At 45.6% G+C, this 16000-nt stretch overlaps 1 protein-coding gene and 1 pseudogene across 5 annotated transcripts in view; both read left to right on the top strand.

Annotated features, from left to right (window-relative positions):
• The window catches only part of SPIDR (scaffold protein involved in DNA repair), a 244793-nt gene that overhangs the window by 218486 nt on the left and 10307 nt on the right, over positions 1-16000 (top strand). For all 5 annotated transcript variants that reach the window (XM_036437422.2, XM_045581533.1, XM_045581534.1 and 2 more), the window contains 5 exons: positions 7569-7656; positions 9088-9225; positions 9330-9389; positions 12694-12904; positions 13518-13670. In XM_036437422.2, coding sequence (XP_036293315.2) covers positions 7569-7656; positions 9088-9225; positions 9330-9389; positions 12694-12904; positions 13518-13670 — 650 coding nt within the window. The remainder of the gene's footprint in view (positions 1-7568; positions 7657-9087; positions 9226-9329; positions 9390-12693; positions 12905-13517; positions 13671-16000) is intronic.
• LOC118718446 lies at positions 2984-3721 on the top strand (annotated as a pseudogene).

The following is a 16000-nucleotide window of genomic DNA, read 5'->3' as shown; positions in this document are numbered from 1 at the left end:
CAGAATAATGATGGTAAAGATGCTCAACAGCATGAATAGATATAGTAACTGTGAAGACAGAGTAAAGAACAACATAGCACAACATTGCGCAAAGAACATATTGGAAGGAATACATAGCAGATTAGGGGAAACCGAGGATCAAATCCGTGAATTAGAAGATAGGGTAGAAAAAAACATTCAATCTTAGATGCTCAGGAGCTATGGAGAGGACTTGTTTAAGACAAAAATGAACCTTTCACTAAGAAGTTATATGCCTGGGGCAGGATATCCACGATGACCTGCCAATTAGGAATTTATGACCAGATCACCCTGGGGGGTTGCTTTCCATTGAATCCCTTATTTTTCTGTCCACAACATGATTGAAGTATCTCCTTGTAAGTTCCTCTAATAAAATAATGGGTTCTAATCACCTAAATTGTAACTTTTTAACATAAGGCATTTTGGAAGGTAAAATAAGTTCTATAAAATTTTTCTTTGGAATAATTACGTTTTAAGAAGATGGAATCACCCTGACCAGTTTGGCTCAGAGGATAGAGCATCAAGCTGTAGATTTGAAAGGTCCTGGATTCGATTCTGGTTGAGGGCATGTACCTTGGTTGCAGGCTTGATCCCCAGGAAGGGGCGTGTAAGAGGCAGCTGATGAATGTTTCTCTCTCATCGATGTTTCTAACTCTCTATCCCTCTCACTCAGTAAAAAGTCAATAAAAAAAATTCTTTTTAAGAAGATGAGGTATATTTTCCTACTTATTGTTTGCTTAATCCCTTTATTTTTTAGTGTTTTTGTTGTTGCTGTGAACTGACAGTTACTTATATTAGTGATTTTAATAAAAGATTAATAGAAATCATAACTTTTAGTTTTATTTTAGAGGAAAAGTATTTTTTGAAATTTGAGGTCTTCGTCCCAAATCACACAAATCATGATTATAATGTATAGTTCAAGATTTCAACTCTTTATTCAATTCTGAACATATTTGGTTGATTAGCTTCAAGTCTCCTTACTGGTAAATGACATCAACTGGGGCACCACAGAAAACAGGAGAAAGCAAAAGAAGTTAAGTGGGTGGAGCTACCATTTATCAAATGCTAGACACCATGCTGGGTATACATGTGTGTAATCCTCAAAATAACCTCTCAAGGCAAGTATTATTTCATTCATTAAACAGATGAAGAACTAAAACTCATTGACAGTAAATGTTTTACTCGAAACCCACTTTTATTTTTTTTTCTTAAATATATTTTATTGATTTTTCACAGAGAGGAAGAGAGAGGGATAGAGCGGTAGAAACATCGATGAGAGAAACTGCCTCCTGCACACCCCCCACTGGGACATGCCCACAACCGAGGTACATGCCCTTGACCGGAATCGAACCTGGGACCTTTCAGCTCACAGGCCAATGCTCTATCCACTGAGCCAAACCGGTTTCGGCATTGAAACCCACTTTTAAATGGCTCTAAAGCAAATTCTGCTTCTATTTTGACATCCTGAAGCATAGTCCAGCTTGACTGTATATGAGGCAGGGTTGAGAGGTTTGGAGTAGATGGTTCATGCCCAGCCTTATCCCTTCCTTTCTGTCACTCGGTGTGACTGGGGCAGCATGGGAGCGGGGGAAGGCATGAGAACCTCCCCAGTGTGGGCTGCTGCTCCAATGAGACGAGTGCTCAGAAATGCCGGTTTCAGAACCGGGTACCACCCTGGCTTCCTGCCCAGGTAGTGGGTGGGAAAGGTCCTGGGCCACTGTCTTCCTGTCACCAAGCCTTTCTCCCTGAAGCCATCCAGTTAGCAGTGCAGGTTGATTTGTTATTTAGGTTGGAGGCAGTCCCTTGGTAAAGGGTGTCTTGTGGTTTATTCTTCATTATTTGACATGCCAATAGGACTAACAGTTCAGTCTTTGGAAAAGTATAAAGGGAGGCTTCTTGATATGTAAATTTGCAATAATAGAATATATTGTAAGGAGGCAAGTTTTTTGTTTTGTTTATTAAGTATCACAGCATACTTGTGTGAATGTTTGGACATTTGTATTGCTCCTTCTTGGACAACGTGGTACTGTCCACATTACTCTTGAAAGTCTAAAGATCAGAACTATATATGGTGAATGGACACCACATTTTACAGAAAACACAGTGTTTCCAAGGGAATCTGGGGGGAATTGCAAAGCCTACACCTTAAGTTAGTATGAGAACTTGTTTGCCTGAGGCAACAGGAAAAAATAAATATTATCAATGGCAACAGACCTTTGACCTCCCAAAGGCAGTTTGCCTTGAGTTCTTGCCAAAAAACACTGTCCTATCAATGTGGCAGGCGTACATTGATTCAAAGATGGCACAGCTGGGAAGCCCAGCCTACAGCTTGGTGATGAAAAATGAGACATGTTTAAAATCTTTCATTAAAAAAAAAAAATGCAAACTTGGTATCCATCACAGTCAAAAGTTGAAACTATTTGTGCCCAAATTCCTAACAGTGAAAACAGTGAAGTTCACTTCTTTGAAAACAACTATATGTGCCTAAGTGACCATCGTAACCAAAACAACTAAGTGGATGACGAACAGGCTATGTGGGGTGACCACACCAGCAGGGGTTTAGTGAGGGCTGATAAAACAACTGAGCAGAGGGCTGTGTGGGATGACCAGGCCCACAGCAGGGGAGGCAGGTAGGGGTGACTAGACCAGTGTGTGAGGGGAGGGGCGGGCAGTTGGGGGCAACCAGGCTGTTGGGGAAGGCAGTTGGGGGTGACCAGGCCAGCAGTGGAGGGCAGTTAGGGATGATCAGGCAGACAGGCAGGTGAGCAATTAAGACCAGTGGTCCCAGATTGTGAGAAAGATGTCCAACTGCTGATTTAGGATTGGGCCTAAACTGGTAGTCGGACATCCCCTGGAGGGTTCTGAATTGGAGAGGGTGCAGGCTGGGCTGACGGGACACCTCCCCATGCACAAATTTCATGCACCAGGCCTCTAGTCTGTAATAATAAAAGCGTAATGTTCTGTCTTGCACAAGCATAATGTGCCATCAAATGCAAAATTATGGTGGGTTTCTTGGCAGTCATTTTTAGATGGAGGGTTACCAGCAAAAGAAGGAACTTACCAGACAGTTCCAAGTGATGTACCCAGTAGAGAACCAAAAGCTGCAATAGCATATAGACCCGTTGGTTTTAGGAAGTAAAGCAGTCACCAATTCCTAAATTGCATGAGGAGGAACCATTTCAGAACATGAAACCACAACCAGGAAATGATAAGCCCTTATCAAAAACAGCCTTTAAAAATCAAAGGAAGCCTGAAGCTGAGAGAGCTGCAGAGCAGGAAGCGAGAAGTGACACAGTACAGATTCGGCGCCTCTTCCTGCCCCTGTCTGCAGACCTCAGCACAAAATCCTCTGGGTCACCTTCTGGAGAACCCGAGGGAGACCCAAAATCAAGAGCTTAAAGAGGAAGCAAAGCAGTCAGACAACTGAAAGAACAAGTTGAAGCTGGAAAGCAGCTAAAAAAAAAAAAAAAAAAAGTCGGTTGGAGAAAGTTCCAAAAGAGAAAGCTCTTTCCCAGAGCTGGGAGATTTGGAACTGGGTGTTTAAAGATTAACAGAAAGCAAGTTCGTTCCCAAGAAAGCTCTGCAAACACGTCTGTTAAATTCGTTGCTGTACGCAGAGTCTGCCCACATTTAATGTTCATCTCTAATTTTAACCATTTGCCCAAGATTCTGCATATGTGTCAAATTATTTCATAATGTTTATTAAATTGTGTGTGTGTGTGTTTTTTTGGTTTTGTTTTGTTGTGTGTTTTTGTTTGTTGTTGTTTTTTTTTTGCATCATACATTCTATCATGTCAATATGTGATTATAAAAAATATACGTGACTTTTCCAGCTAAGTTTGACAGATTGAAAGACAAATGCCCTCTTTTTAGTAGGGATGGTATTTGCCATATAAATGAGTATCTACCAAGAAATATGGGCGGAAAGATTTTGTGGGGAATTGCGGGTATTCCTGCCTCTACACCAGTGAGCAGATCATGTGACATTCTTAAGTACCACCCAGGACGTGAGAAAGAAAATATCAAGAACTGTTTGCAAAGTCCCAGATTGCAACCTGTTGTAGGAGTTCCTTATTTCCCATGCAGCTAAGTAAGTGTACGTGAGCAGCCTCTTGGCTCCCCCTGGGCGTGGGGGCATCGGGAGGAACATGGACCTGGTGCCCCACATCCTGCCTGTCCTACCGTAGGAAAAGGAAGGAGCAGGCATCCCGAAAGGCAGGTGCTGAGCGTGGTCTGGCTTCTGGCCTCTCTGCATCTTTCTCCCAGGCCTCACACTGCCCATGGGGTCCTGAGAAAGCTTTCCAGGAAAGACGACAGCATTGTTCTTTGGTTTTAAAAGTCCCCAGCATTGTGTTTCCTGGAAGTTCTGAGGTGCTTTTGGGTGAGAGCTGCTAGGAGAGGGGAGAAAGAGGATGTTTGTAGCCACGTCATCGGGCAGAGCTGAGGAAAGATCAGGGTTAGATGTCTCCTTGCTGGAAACCACTGTCGTGTGTGTTTTTTTTTTTTTTATGACAACTTCATTGAGATGTAGTTTTTATCCCATAAAATTTACCCTTTTAAAAGTATATTCATTGGTTTTATTCACGAAGTTGTGCAACCATCCTCATCATCTAATCCCAGAACACTTTTTTGACCCCATAAAGAAACCCCCTACTCATTAGCCCCCGACAAACATGACTCCGCTTTCTGTCTCATGGGTTTGAAAATACTAAACATTTCACGTCAAGAAAAACATACAGCCTGTGGGTTTTTTGTGTGCTCGGCTTTTCTCACTTAGCGTGGTTTTAGAGGTTCGTCTGTGCTGTGGCATGTGTCAGTATTTCATTCCTCTTCATGGCTGCCTGATGCTCCTTTGCACCAGATTCACTTGTCTATTCCTCAGGCGGTAGACATTCGAGTTATTTGCACTTTCTGGTTATCCTGAGTAATACTACAGGTTTTGCATGGACCCTAACTTTTTCATTTTCTTGGGTGGCATTGCTGGGTCCCTGCCAAGCTTTTCCAAAGTGCCTGCCCCATGTGCCACCTCACCAGCATAATGATACATTTTAATCATTGATTTACTAATCTTGTTCAGGTCTCGTAGTTTCCGTGTCTCCTGTTGATTTGTTAATGATCTCCTAGGGCATTTGCACCTATTGGGTAGTGACTTCGAGCATTTTTTCCTGTGTCTCTTGGCCATTTGTATGTCCACTTTGGAGAAGTGTCTGTTTAGGTCCTTTGCCCATTTTTTTATTGGATTGCTTGTCTTCCTTTTATTAAGTTGTATGAGTTCCCTATATATTTTGTAAATTAACCCCTTATCAGATGTATCATTAGCAAATATGTTCTCCCATGTAGTGGGCTCTCTTATTATTTTGTTGATGGTTTATTGTGCAGTGCAGAAGCTATTTATTTTAATGTAGTCCCATTTGTTTATTTTCTCCTTAGTTTCCATTGTCCTAGGAGATGTATTGGTAAACACGTTGCTATGTCTGAGATTTTGATGCCTATGGTTTCTTCTAGGACTTTTGTGGTTTCACATCTTACATTTAAGTCTTTTATCCATTTTGAGTTTATTTTTGTGTATGGTGTGTAAGTTGGTGGTCTAGTTTCATTTTTTTCATATGCCTGTCCAATTTTCCCAACACCTTTTATTGAAGAGACTGTCTCCACTCCAGTGTATATCCTTGCCTTCTTTGTCAAATATTAATTGGGCATAGCAGTGTGGGTCAATTTCTGGGTTCTCTGTTCTGTTCCATTGGTCTGTAGTCCTGTTCTTGTACCAATACCCGCTGTTTTGATCACAATTGCTTTGCAGTATAAATTAATATATGGTATTGTAATTCCTCCAACTTCATTCTTCTTTCTCAAGATTCCTGCAGCTATTTGGGATCTTTTTTGGCTCCATATAAACTTTTGGAGTGTTTGTTCTAGGTCTGTGAAATATGCCCTTCATATTTTAATAGTAATTGCATTGAATCTGTAAATTGCTTTGGGTAATGTGAACATTTTAATGATGTTGATTCTACCAATCCATGAACATGGTATATTCTTTCATTTGTTTATACCTTGAACTATCTCTTTTTTCAATGTCCTGTAGTTTTAAGAGTACAAGTCTTTTACTTGTACTCCTTGGTTAAGTTTATTCCTAAGTATCTTAATTTTTTTGTTGCAGTGGTAGAGGATCTTTTTTTTCTTTTTTTTTAATTTTTCTTTCTGAGAGTTCACTATTGGTATATAAAAATGCCATGGATTTTGGGGTGCTAATTTTGTATCCTGCAACATTGCAGAATCTTTTATTAAATTTAATAGTTTTTTATGGAGTGTTCAGAGTTTTCTATGTACAGTATTATGTGAATAAGAGTATCAGAAAACAAGCCGATAACTACTGATGAAATTGAAGCAGTAATCAAAAAACTCCCAGCAAACAAAAGCGTTGGTCCAGATGAATTCACAGGGTAGTATTACCAAATACTCAAAAAAAGAACTAACACTTCCTCTTCTCAAACTATTCCAAAAAATTCAAGAGGAAGGAACACTTCCAATATCTTTCTATGAGGCCAGCATTACCTTAACTCCAAAACTAGATAATGCTACGACAAAGAAAGAAAACTACAGGCCAATGAACATAGACAATGAATCCTCAACAAAATTTTAGCAAATTCGGTCCAGCAGCACATTAAAAAGATCATACACCATGATCAACTGGGATATATTCCAGGGAAGCAAGGCTGGTCCAATATTCGCAAACCAATAAATGTGATCCATCACCTAAACCTATTTTTTTTTTAATATTTTTTTTTTTATTGATTTTTTACAGAGAGGAAGGGAGAGAGATAGAGAGCTAGAAACGTCGATGAGAGAGAAACACCGACCAGCTGCCTCTTGCACACCCCCTACTGGGGATGTGCCCGCAACCAACGTACATGCCCCTAACAGGAATCGAACCTGGGACCCCTCAGTCCGCAGACCGACGCTCTACCACTGAGCCAAACCGGTTTCGGCTCACCTAAACCTATTGCAAGGCAAAAATCACATGATCATATCAATTGATGCAAAAAAAGCATTGGACAAAATTCAACACCCTTTTTTTGATAAAAACCCTCAGCAAGGTGGGAATAGAGGGATCATACCTCAACATAATAAAGGCCATATATGACAAACCTACAGCAAACATCATACTCAGTCGGCAAAAATTAAAACCATTTGTCCTAAGAACGGGAACAAAACAGGGATGCCCTCTTCTACCACGCTTGTTCAGCATAGTACTGAAGTCCTAGCCACAGCGATCAGACAAGAAGAAATAAAAGGCATCCACACTGGAGAGGAAGATGTATTATCATTTACTGAACAGTCTCTGTCCTGTTCTAGCGCAGTCAGGTTGAAGGTGTGTTTATCTCTGCGCGCCACTGTCTTTTCCATCTGAATTGCCACTTCTCCCGAATGGTGGGCCTTGGCACGAGGGGCGTGTCTGCTAAGCAGGTCTATGTATGACCGGCTCCCTGGCCAGGTGCTTGGTAAGTGATGCTTACTGATGAACACCTGTGACTGGTCCCTTCTTTTTCCAGGACAGCAGGGCTTTTCAGTTTGATTGACACTCTGTGGCCTCCAGTGGTGCCTCTGAAAGCACCTGGCCACGGCCAGGCCTGTGAAGAGGTAAGCTCGGCGTTTGAGGAAGCCCTTCCCTCCCCCCCGTCACCACCTGCTCTGGGTCAGGTGCTATGCCAGGCTCCGCCTCCACAGTCCACAGTCCTGAGAAGGCCAGTGAGCATGAGCCAGGCCAGAGCCATCGTTACAAAGCCCACGCTCTGGCTGCTTTCCTCCCGTGCTTCAGTGTATTCTTCTTGAGGTTCATTTATGGTGGTGTCTTTAGACCCCAGGTGTCATCCTATTGGGGTCAATCAATAGTGAGAGTCTTAGCCTCATACTAAACAAAACACAGCACCTCCTGCCTTCCAGTCACTAGCAGAACCAACACTCCGTTGCCAATTAGAGCAGAAACTCATAAAACCTAATAAATAAAATCCATGGTATTCATACAGCCAACACGTTAGCCAGGAATTTCCATTTTCCTGCCTCCTCATATTATTTATGTAGTTGCTCACAGGTAGAAAAAGTGACTGATTAAAATGTGTCTCCTCTGGTCTCCCCTGGGCATCCTCCACCAGGCTGGCAGCACTGCTTTGGGCTACAGTTCCCAGCGCTGGAAACTGGGCCAGTCTTCTTTGAGTAGTAGCTGACTTCTTAGCACAGTGCTAGGATATGACTGTGCTAGGCCAGCAAAATTGTTGTCAAAAACTCCCATATCCAATTAAAAAAAAAAAAAAAAGCCGTGATACATTTACACAATGGACTCAGCTATAAAAAGGAAGGAAATTTTACCCTTTGCGACAGCATGGGTGGACCTGGAAAGCATTATGCTAAGTGAAATAAGCCAGTCAGAGAAGGACAATACTGTATGTTTTCGCTCATGTGTGGAATCTAATGAACAAAGTAAACTAACAAACAAAGAAGAAACAGACTCAGAGAGAACAGACTGTCAGCTGTGGAAGGGGAGGAGGGTTGCAGGGCTGGGTGAAGGGATTAAGAAAAGTCGTAAACAGACAACAATATGGTAATTGCCAGAGGAAAGGAGGGGAAGGGAGGGAGAAGAGGGGTTTGGGGGGATAGATGGTGAAAGAAGGAAACTTCACTTGGATGGTGAACACACATTACGTTATACACATGATGTATTACAGAACTGTATACCTGAAACCTATATAATTTTGTCTGCCAATGTCACCCCAATAGATTCGGTTTAAAAAATGCTCATTTCTAGATTATTTGAGAGAATGTTCTAAATTGTGTTTTAAATATACTTTGAAGAATACATTTCTAAAATGAAATCTGAATCAGTAACAAATTCAAAAGTACAAGTTTTTATACTTGGTCCCAGAGATAAACAACATAATCTGTTTATTATGTAGGTATTCTTACCCGCCTTTCAGAGACAGTATTCATCTGTGAATAAAACTGTATGAAGATTACATGTTGTATTTGAGTCTTTTAACAAGGCATCCACGTTCTATCCTGTCCCTGTTTCAACAGGTAAACTCTCACCTGCCTCCCAGCTTCTGTTATGTCCTCGCGGCTCACCCCCAGCTGGGGCAGATCGATGTCATCGAAGACCCTGTTTCTAAGCTTTACCAGCCTCCGGCTCCTTGCTCCTTACGAGAAATTCTCCAGGTAATGTCTTTATTCTAACCCGGCCTTCGGTTACTTTTTTTTTTTTTTTTTTTTAATTTGTGAGCTTTGTGTGATGTTACATATCTTTTTCCATGCCTTTTCAGACTGATGATCTTGGTGCCCGCTGCAGCTTCTATGCCAGAGTGATTTATCAAAGACCATCGGTAATCTCTCTCTCTCTTTCCCCTCATAACGTGTTATAACGCATAAAGTGTTTTAAACTTTATTAAAGGATCATTCACCCCCCTTCGACATTAATGGGGCATCAAAATAGAACAGCACGTTTGAAATGAGTGGCGCGTGCGTGGTGCTGAAGCGTGGGTGTGGGCTGCGGCCGCTGCGTTCAGTGCTGAGGACAGAACAGCTCGGCGTGACCTGCCCGGGCAAGATTCTCGCCCAGGAGCCGTGGTTCCTAGCTGACCATGGCAGGTTGCAGAAAAGAAGGAAAAGCTGAAACCTCAGAATTGGGGTGAAAGCAGGGATCTCAGGATTGAGCTCAGCCACTTCTCGGAAGTAACTCTTCAGTGGTCTGCGAGCTGGGACAGGTGAGGGAGCCCTCCGGTCCCTCTGCCGTGGGCAGTTCCCGGGAGGGGGCGGGGCGGCCTAGAGGGGCTCATTGTCCGCTTCGCAGGTCAGCTAAGAGTAGACAAGTAGAGAGAGCTTTGGGCACGTTCAAACCATGGTGTACGTCTCACAAGGAACCTCTGGTGGGCCTTGACTCAGAGGAACATGCACATCTCAGTGCCCTGAGAGGCGGAGAGCATCCCATTGCTTTTCTCTCTCTGTTCACCCTTCAGTCACATGACAGCTAATCAGCGCCCCTGAGGAGTAAGGGGAGGCTGGCATCAGTCACTCAGCCGTGCTCCTGGTGAGCCGTCCTGCCTCTGGACGGTCTGCTCACCTGATGTCTCTGACTTTCTGAGTCTGAGGCATCCGAACCTGACTGTGCACTCCTCTGCGGGACGCTCACCAGGCACCCGGCACATTCCTGTCATTGTAAAGTGCGTCCAGGGGCTGGGGATGTGGCCGCGGCCAGGGGCTGGCCGCTGTGTTGCTGCAGGCAGAATGCTGTCCTGGGGCAGGGACGTCAGCCCTGTGGCTGCTGCTCCACGTGCTCCTCCCCACGGAGCCTGGGCTGCCCGCAGCTTTGCAGCTGACACCAGAAGTGGAAGGTAAAGAAAGCAGGTGTCAGACGCTCACACCATCACCAGGTCTCGCCCGCCCATCCCACTGGGAGCCCTAGAGCAGAGAGAGACACACACACTGCAGGCGACTGGTCCCTCCTGTTCTGAGTTTCCTGCCAAGAAATCGGCTCCCTATTTCGGCTCAAGAACAGCCTGCCTGCAGCATGCCTTGCAGTGGGTGTGAACCGAGGGGTCGATGGTCCGTTGGAAAGAGTCAGGGCCCCAGAACCCAACCGAGCGCTGAACTTCCTCAGTTCCCTGGCCTTCTCTATGCCTCTGTCTTTGCTTTTGTGGGAAAGTGAATCACCAAAGCCAACTTCCGTGGAGAGGAACTGAAATGCTAAGTCCTGGGCCCACTCTGAGGCTAAGCCGACACACGCGCAGTGGCCTTGCTCAGTGAGACCCGAGCTGGCAGAACTGTGCCAATGGTTAACTCAGGAAAGTGAAAGGTACTTTTTTGTCTTTAGCTTTTGTTTTGAATATTCAAAATGTTTAGATTCATGGTAATTATAGATTCACAGTGGATTGCATGCACCCTCGTGCCATCATCCCATACCTGCAGTAACCACAGTACAGTATCAAAACCAAGAAACTGACACTAGCACAATCCACAGAACTGGTTCAGGTCTCAACCGTCATGCATGTGTGCACACGTGCATGTATATGTATGAGTACTTTCATGCCATTTTGTCACATGTGTAGCCTTGCCTAATCTCCACCACAATCAACATACTCAGCTGTACCACAGACTCCCTCATGCTCCCACTAGAGGCACACCCATCCTGTTCCCCATCCCGACATCTATTCTCATCATTACAATTTTCTTATTTTATGATAGAAGCATAGAAGCATGCAGTGTACAGGGATGGGTAAAAGTAGGTTTACAGTTATAATGCAAATAAACAATACAATAATTAATAAATGCTTATATAAGAATAAATTCTGTGTTTCATGGACTCACAATATAAACCACTTTTGCCCACCCCTATACATATATTAGTTTCCTAGGCCTAATGTGCAAAGTGCCAACAACTAGATGGCTTAAAACAACAGAAATGGCTCTGGTCAGGTAGCTCAGTTGGTTAGAGTGTCATTCCAATACACCAAGGTTGTGAGTTCGATCCCTGATCAAGGCACATACAAAAATCAACGAATGCATAAGTAAGTGTAACAACAAATCAGTGTTTCCCTCCCTCCCTCTGTCCTTTCTCAGCTCTCTAAAAACCATAAATTTAAACTCCTCATCCTCATCCCACCAATCACACCAGCAAAGCCAACGGGACCGCACGCCAGCGGGTTCCCCGGCCCAGCCCCACAGAGCACCCAGGGCCTCCCCGCCAAACCCCTGACCCCAGTTGCATCTAGTGAGCCCTAAACTTTGATCAGGAGGAAAGGGCAGAGTGCCATATCATAAACTTGAAAAGGTGTGAAAGCTTTTGCAGATAAAAAAGGAAAAGGAAAAAAGAATAATGAAAGGAAAGAAGAAAAATAAAAACAAACATTTGAGACCTGCTTTAATAAGTAGTAGTTCCGTCTTTCTCAGCCTGGGCTTCTGTACCAAATGCCGCAGGGTGCGTGGCCTAAACAGCAAGCGTGTTCCTCATGTCTGGAGCATGGAGGCCTGAGGGGACAGTGCCTGCGTGGCCGGGTTCCTCTCCGTTCACAAAGGCCACTCCTGTCTCTTCACAATGTCAGACAGAGAGGAAGCCGCACTCTCCCATCTCTTCTCATAAGGGCACTCGTCCCACTACGAGGACTCCTCTCTTAGGCCTAACCACCGCCCAGAGGCATCGCCTCCCACGACCATTACATCGGGGGTTAGGACTTCAACATAGTAACTTGGTGGCGGGGGTCATAACCATTCAGTTCCGTGGCATTTCCTAGCCGTTAGGAAACGTGCATGTAGCAGGACAGGAGAACACATATGCGCTTAATGTAAGACAGTGTGGTAATTAGCATCACAGGGACACAAACATGGGATCAGGAGGCAGAGCACACAGGCTCTTCCTGAGCAGGTCAGAGGACAGGGAGAGCAGAGCCAGCGCGAAGGAGGCCGTGACCGTGCGGGGAGGGGCCCACGGCACAGCCGTGCCAATGGGGCTTGTGAGCGGGACATGACAGGTCTGGCGTGTTCTTAAACGTGCGTTGAAGTGGCGTTCATGTAGACATGTGATGATGTTAACATAAATGATGATCATTAAAGAGCGGCCGTCTAACATTGCTTTAAACGTCATTTGGATGTCAGAGGAGCTATCGAGCTCATAGCCTTGACTGTGTCTCGCAGCGAAGCAGTTTGCTCCCTCTGGAGCAGAGGGAGATCTGGTTGGTGGTGACCGACGTCAGCCTGCAAGTGCAGGACGGAGATTCCCCCGGCCTCCCCAGAACACTGCCCGTGCGCGTGACCCCCACGTGCGCGCTGGGCCCGGACGTCCTGGGAGCACTCGGCACGGCCGCCGCCCACCGCTGCTTCTTCAGAGACGCCCTCCGAGACCAGGGTACGTGTCCTCACGGCCGGCCGTGAGCCGGCGGGGCCGTTCAGATCCCACCCCGGGGCTGTGGGGCTTCCGGGTCTGTGTGCTGGGCCACCACCCCGCCCTCCGCAGGCACGGCGAGGCCTGCAGAGCCCCCCGGGGCCGCCCCGGCTCTCACTGAGCCCCTTCCAGTACGGACACCCCTGTCGGAGGTGCCCTTGGCCACTCTGGGACTGTCTGGGGACGGCGAGCTTTACAGGTGCAAAAGCCACTTTAAGCCATTGCCTGAGACGACGTGTTTAAAACCACAAATTGTAAACAGGTACACTTAGTCGAGGAATCGAAGTAGGAGCCTACCTCAACTGTGTATGTATTTTCTTTACTTTCTTGAGATATAATTTTCATACCATAAGATTCACCTTTTGCATTGAAATGAACATAGTATTTGTGTGCGTTTTCAGCTTCGCGCGCTGGTGGCTCTGGACTCCCTTCCTGCACAGTGCGTGTCACTGGGCACGGCGGAGGGACCCACAGCTGTGCCCCAGGCCACCGGCTCAGGAATCCGGCAGAGGCACTGCCGTCCTGGCAGGCTGCCCTTCCTCCTCAGCGGGTCAGTCTGGAACGTCTCTCCTGACAGGTCGGATTGTTTGTGGTGAACGCACTGTCCTCCTGCTCCCTAAGCCCACTTTGGCTGTGGCCTCGGGCACCCACTCCTGGGAGCCGCCGGGCCCCGTGAGGCTCGACGGCCTGGATTCCGTCACTCAGGCCAACTGCATCTGCAGCGTTCAAGGTGGGTAGTCCATCTTATTAGAAACGGTGTTTCTCTTTTCTTAAATGCCACACCTGTCAACAAGTAGTTGTTGAGTACCTGACACGTTCCGGACACTGGCCACACAGGAGCAGCATCAGAAGAGGCTCTTGCTTCCCGCTGTGCAGTCTGTACAGAAGGCATCAGTCAGATGTGCACACCGCCAGGCACCGAGCCCGGCGGTCCAGGGCTGCTCCCCGCACCTCCCCCATCCGGGCGGTCACCAAGGTCCCCACGGGCAGGACGGAGCTAATGAGGTGACGCGGGAGGTCGGGAAGAATATCTGGTGGGAAAAGCAGGACTTACAAGGCTGCTGGAAGGACAGGGTGGGTACGCCCCGGATTCTGGAAGGAGGCCAAAGGGCACCTGCATGGAGGGAGTGACCTGCGACAAAGCCAGAGGCTAGCTTGTGCAGCGAGAGGGCTGTGTTGTCAGGACCTCCCAGGGGGACTTCCTTCCAGTTCGTTTTCTGGGGTGAAAAAGTTTTGCATCATTGATGTTATCTTCTGTGTATTGCTCACCACGTGTGTATACATACATTGCGTGTTAGTGTCTAACGCTCTTACTTGCCGTGGTCGGAATGGATGCAGCAAGCACACTCTGTGTCTCCTTGGGAAGTGGTGGCAAAGCCTTGGCTTCGGCCTCTAACTAGAAGAAAAATGTCCGAGCCCCAACTTCTTTCTGTCAGAGAGGCGGGAGGAGTGCGGCAGAGTTCAAAGTATCTGAAGAAAGTTTAAACCAGGCTTTCAGTGCCAGGAAAGCTGGGCTCTCCGGAGCGCGGAGCTGTTGTGTGCTCCAAAAGGAAAAAAGGTGGAAGCACTTCCATAGGACCTTTTAAAAAGAAGTTTTAATAAATATGTGATATACCTTCCCACGCCTGATTCTAAGAGAGTTCTGTAAATAAGACAAGGAAAGTAAAGGTTTTTAAATAGCAAACTGCAGCCAAGTGATGCGTGTGGCATCACACTTACAAACTAACAAAAAGTGTTTTTTTTCTGATGCTTGCTTCAGTGAATGTTCTAGATGCTAACAGGTTCATACACTTCCCAGGCCTCCTTTGGAATTCACTTACGGCTGCAGAGGGATTTCCAGTGGTGTACAGATCCCAAATGAAGTACATTTCCTCAACCCCTGTCCTAATTGAATGGAAGTAACTTAATTCCATATAAATGTCAATGCTATTAGCACCCAAAGCTATCCTGAGATCAAAAGGAACCTTGATTGGTAGCAGTCTCCTTTTTATTAATGCATTTAGCAGACACCAGCTGCTGCCGTGAGCCAGGCTCTCTGCTGGGGAGAGAGCCACTCCCTTTGCCTTGCGCCTTTGCCTGTTGCGAATTAGTTGACCCTCCTTTCTGGCTGTGTTAAAAGCTCTTATTGACAGTGATTTCTGTCCCTTTAACCTGATATTCATTACATTTTCAAGGTCAATGAAATTAGGTGGGCAGCTTTTTCAAAATCAAGATGTGTTACTTTCATTTTTAGAAAGTCATTCAAGTATGTATCACATGAATATATTTTCATAAATCAACCTGCTTAGTTCTCATAAATCTATTTTGCCCTCTGCAGTTGAATTTTCTTCTAATACTTGTTCTGGTGGGAATGAAAGTCATCCCCACCACAGAGAGTGGGAAGGTAGCTGGAAATGCAGGCCCCATCTTCCTGTTATTCAAATGTCTCACTTCACTTTCTACAGCAGTATTTCCCAAAGTGCGGTACGAGTCCCCCCAGGGGTACGGGAAGAGTTAGGTGGGGTACGCGTTGCACCGGAGTTTAGTGGGGATATGCACTGCACCATGCTTAGCTGCACCTAATTCTACGTTCTCATGAGTACGAGGGATACTCAGCGTTACGAAAATTATAGAAGGGGTGCACACAGGTCAAAAGTTTGGGAAACACTGTTCTACAGGACGGTCTGTGATTAACAGAATATTTGCAACGCTTCCCACTCCAGGAAAATTAGACCATCTCAGTGTTGGCCTAAAATTCTTCACTGGCTTCTCATCCTTCCACAGTCCAGTCTAAAAGCCCCAGCAAGCCTGGCCAGTGTGGCTCAGCGTTTGACTGTCATCCTATAAACTACAATGTCACGATTCAATTCCTGGTCCCCAGGGGGGGGCATGCAGGAGGCAACCAATCAATGATTCTCCCTCATCATTGATGTTTCTATCTCTCCCTCTCTCTTTTTTTCCTGATATTAGTAAAAATATATATATATATTTTTTAATAAAATCCTCAGCAAGACCCTGAGTAATCATAGTCCGTTACCTCTACAGCCACTTGGCCTGCCTTTCCTGTATGCCTGGTTGGCC

Source organism: Pipistrellus kuhlii, unplaced genomic scaffold (assembly GCF_014108245.1).
Source record: "Pipistrellus kuhlii isolate mPipKuh1 unplaced genomic scaffold, mPipKuh1.p scaffold_m20_p_14, whole genome shotgun sequence".
NCBI classification, from domain to species: Eukaryota; Metazoa; Chordata; class Mammalia; order Chiroptera; family Vespertilionidae; genus Pipistrellus; species Pipistrellus kuhlii.
Note: the sequence above shows the minus strand (reverse complement) of the source record. Positions and strands in the feature narration are given on the sequence as shown.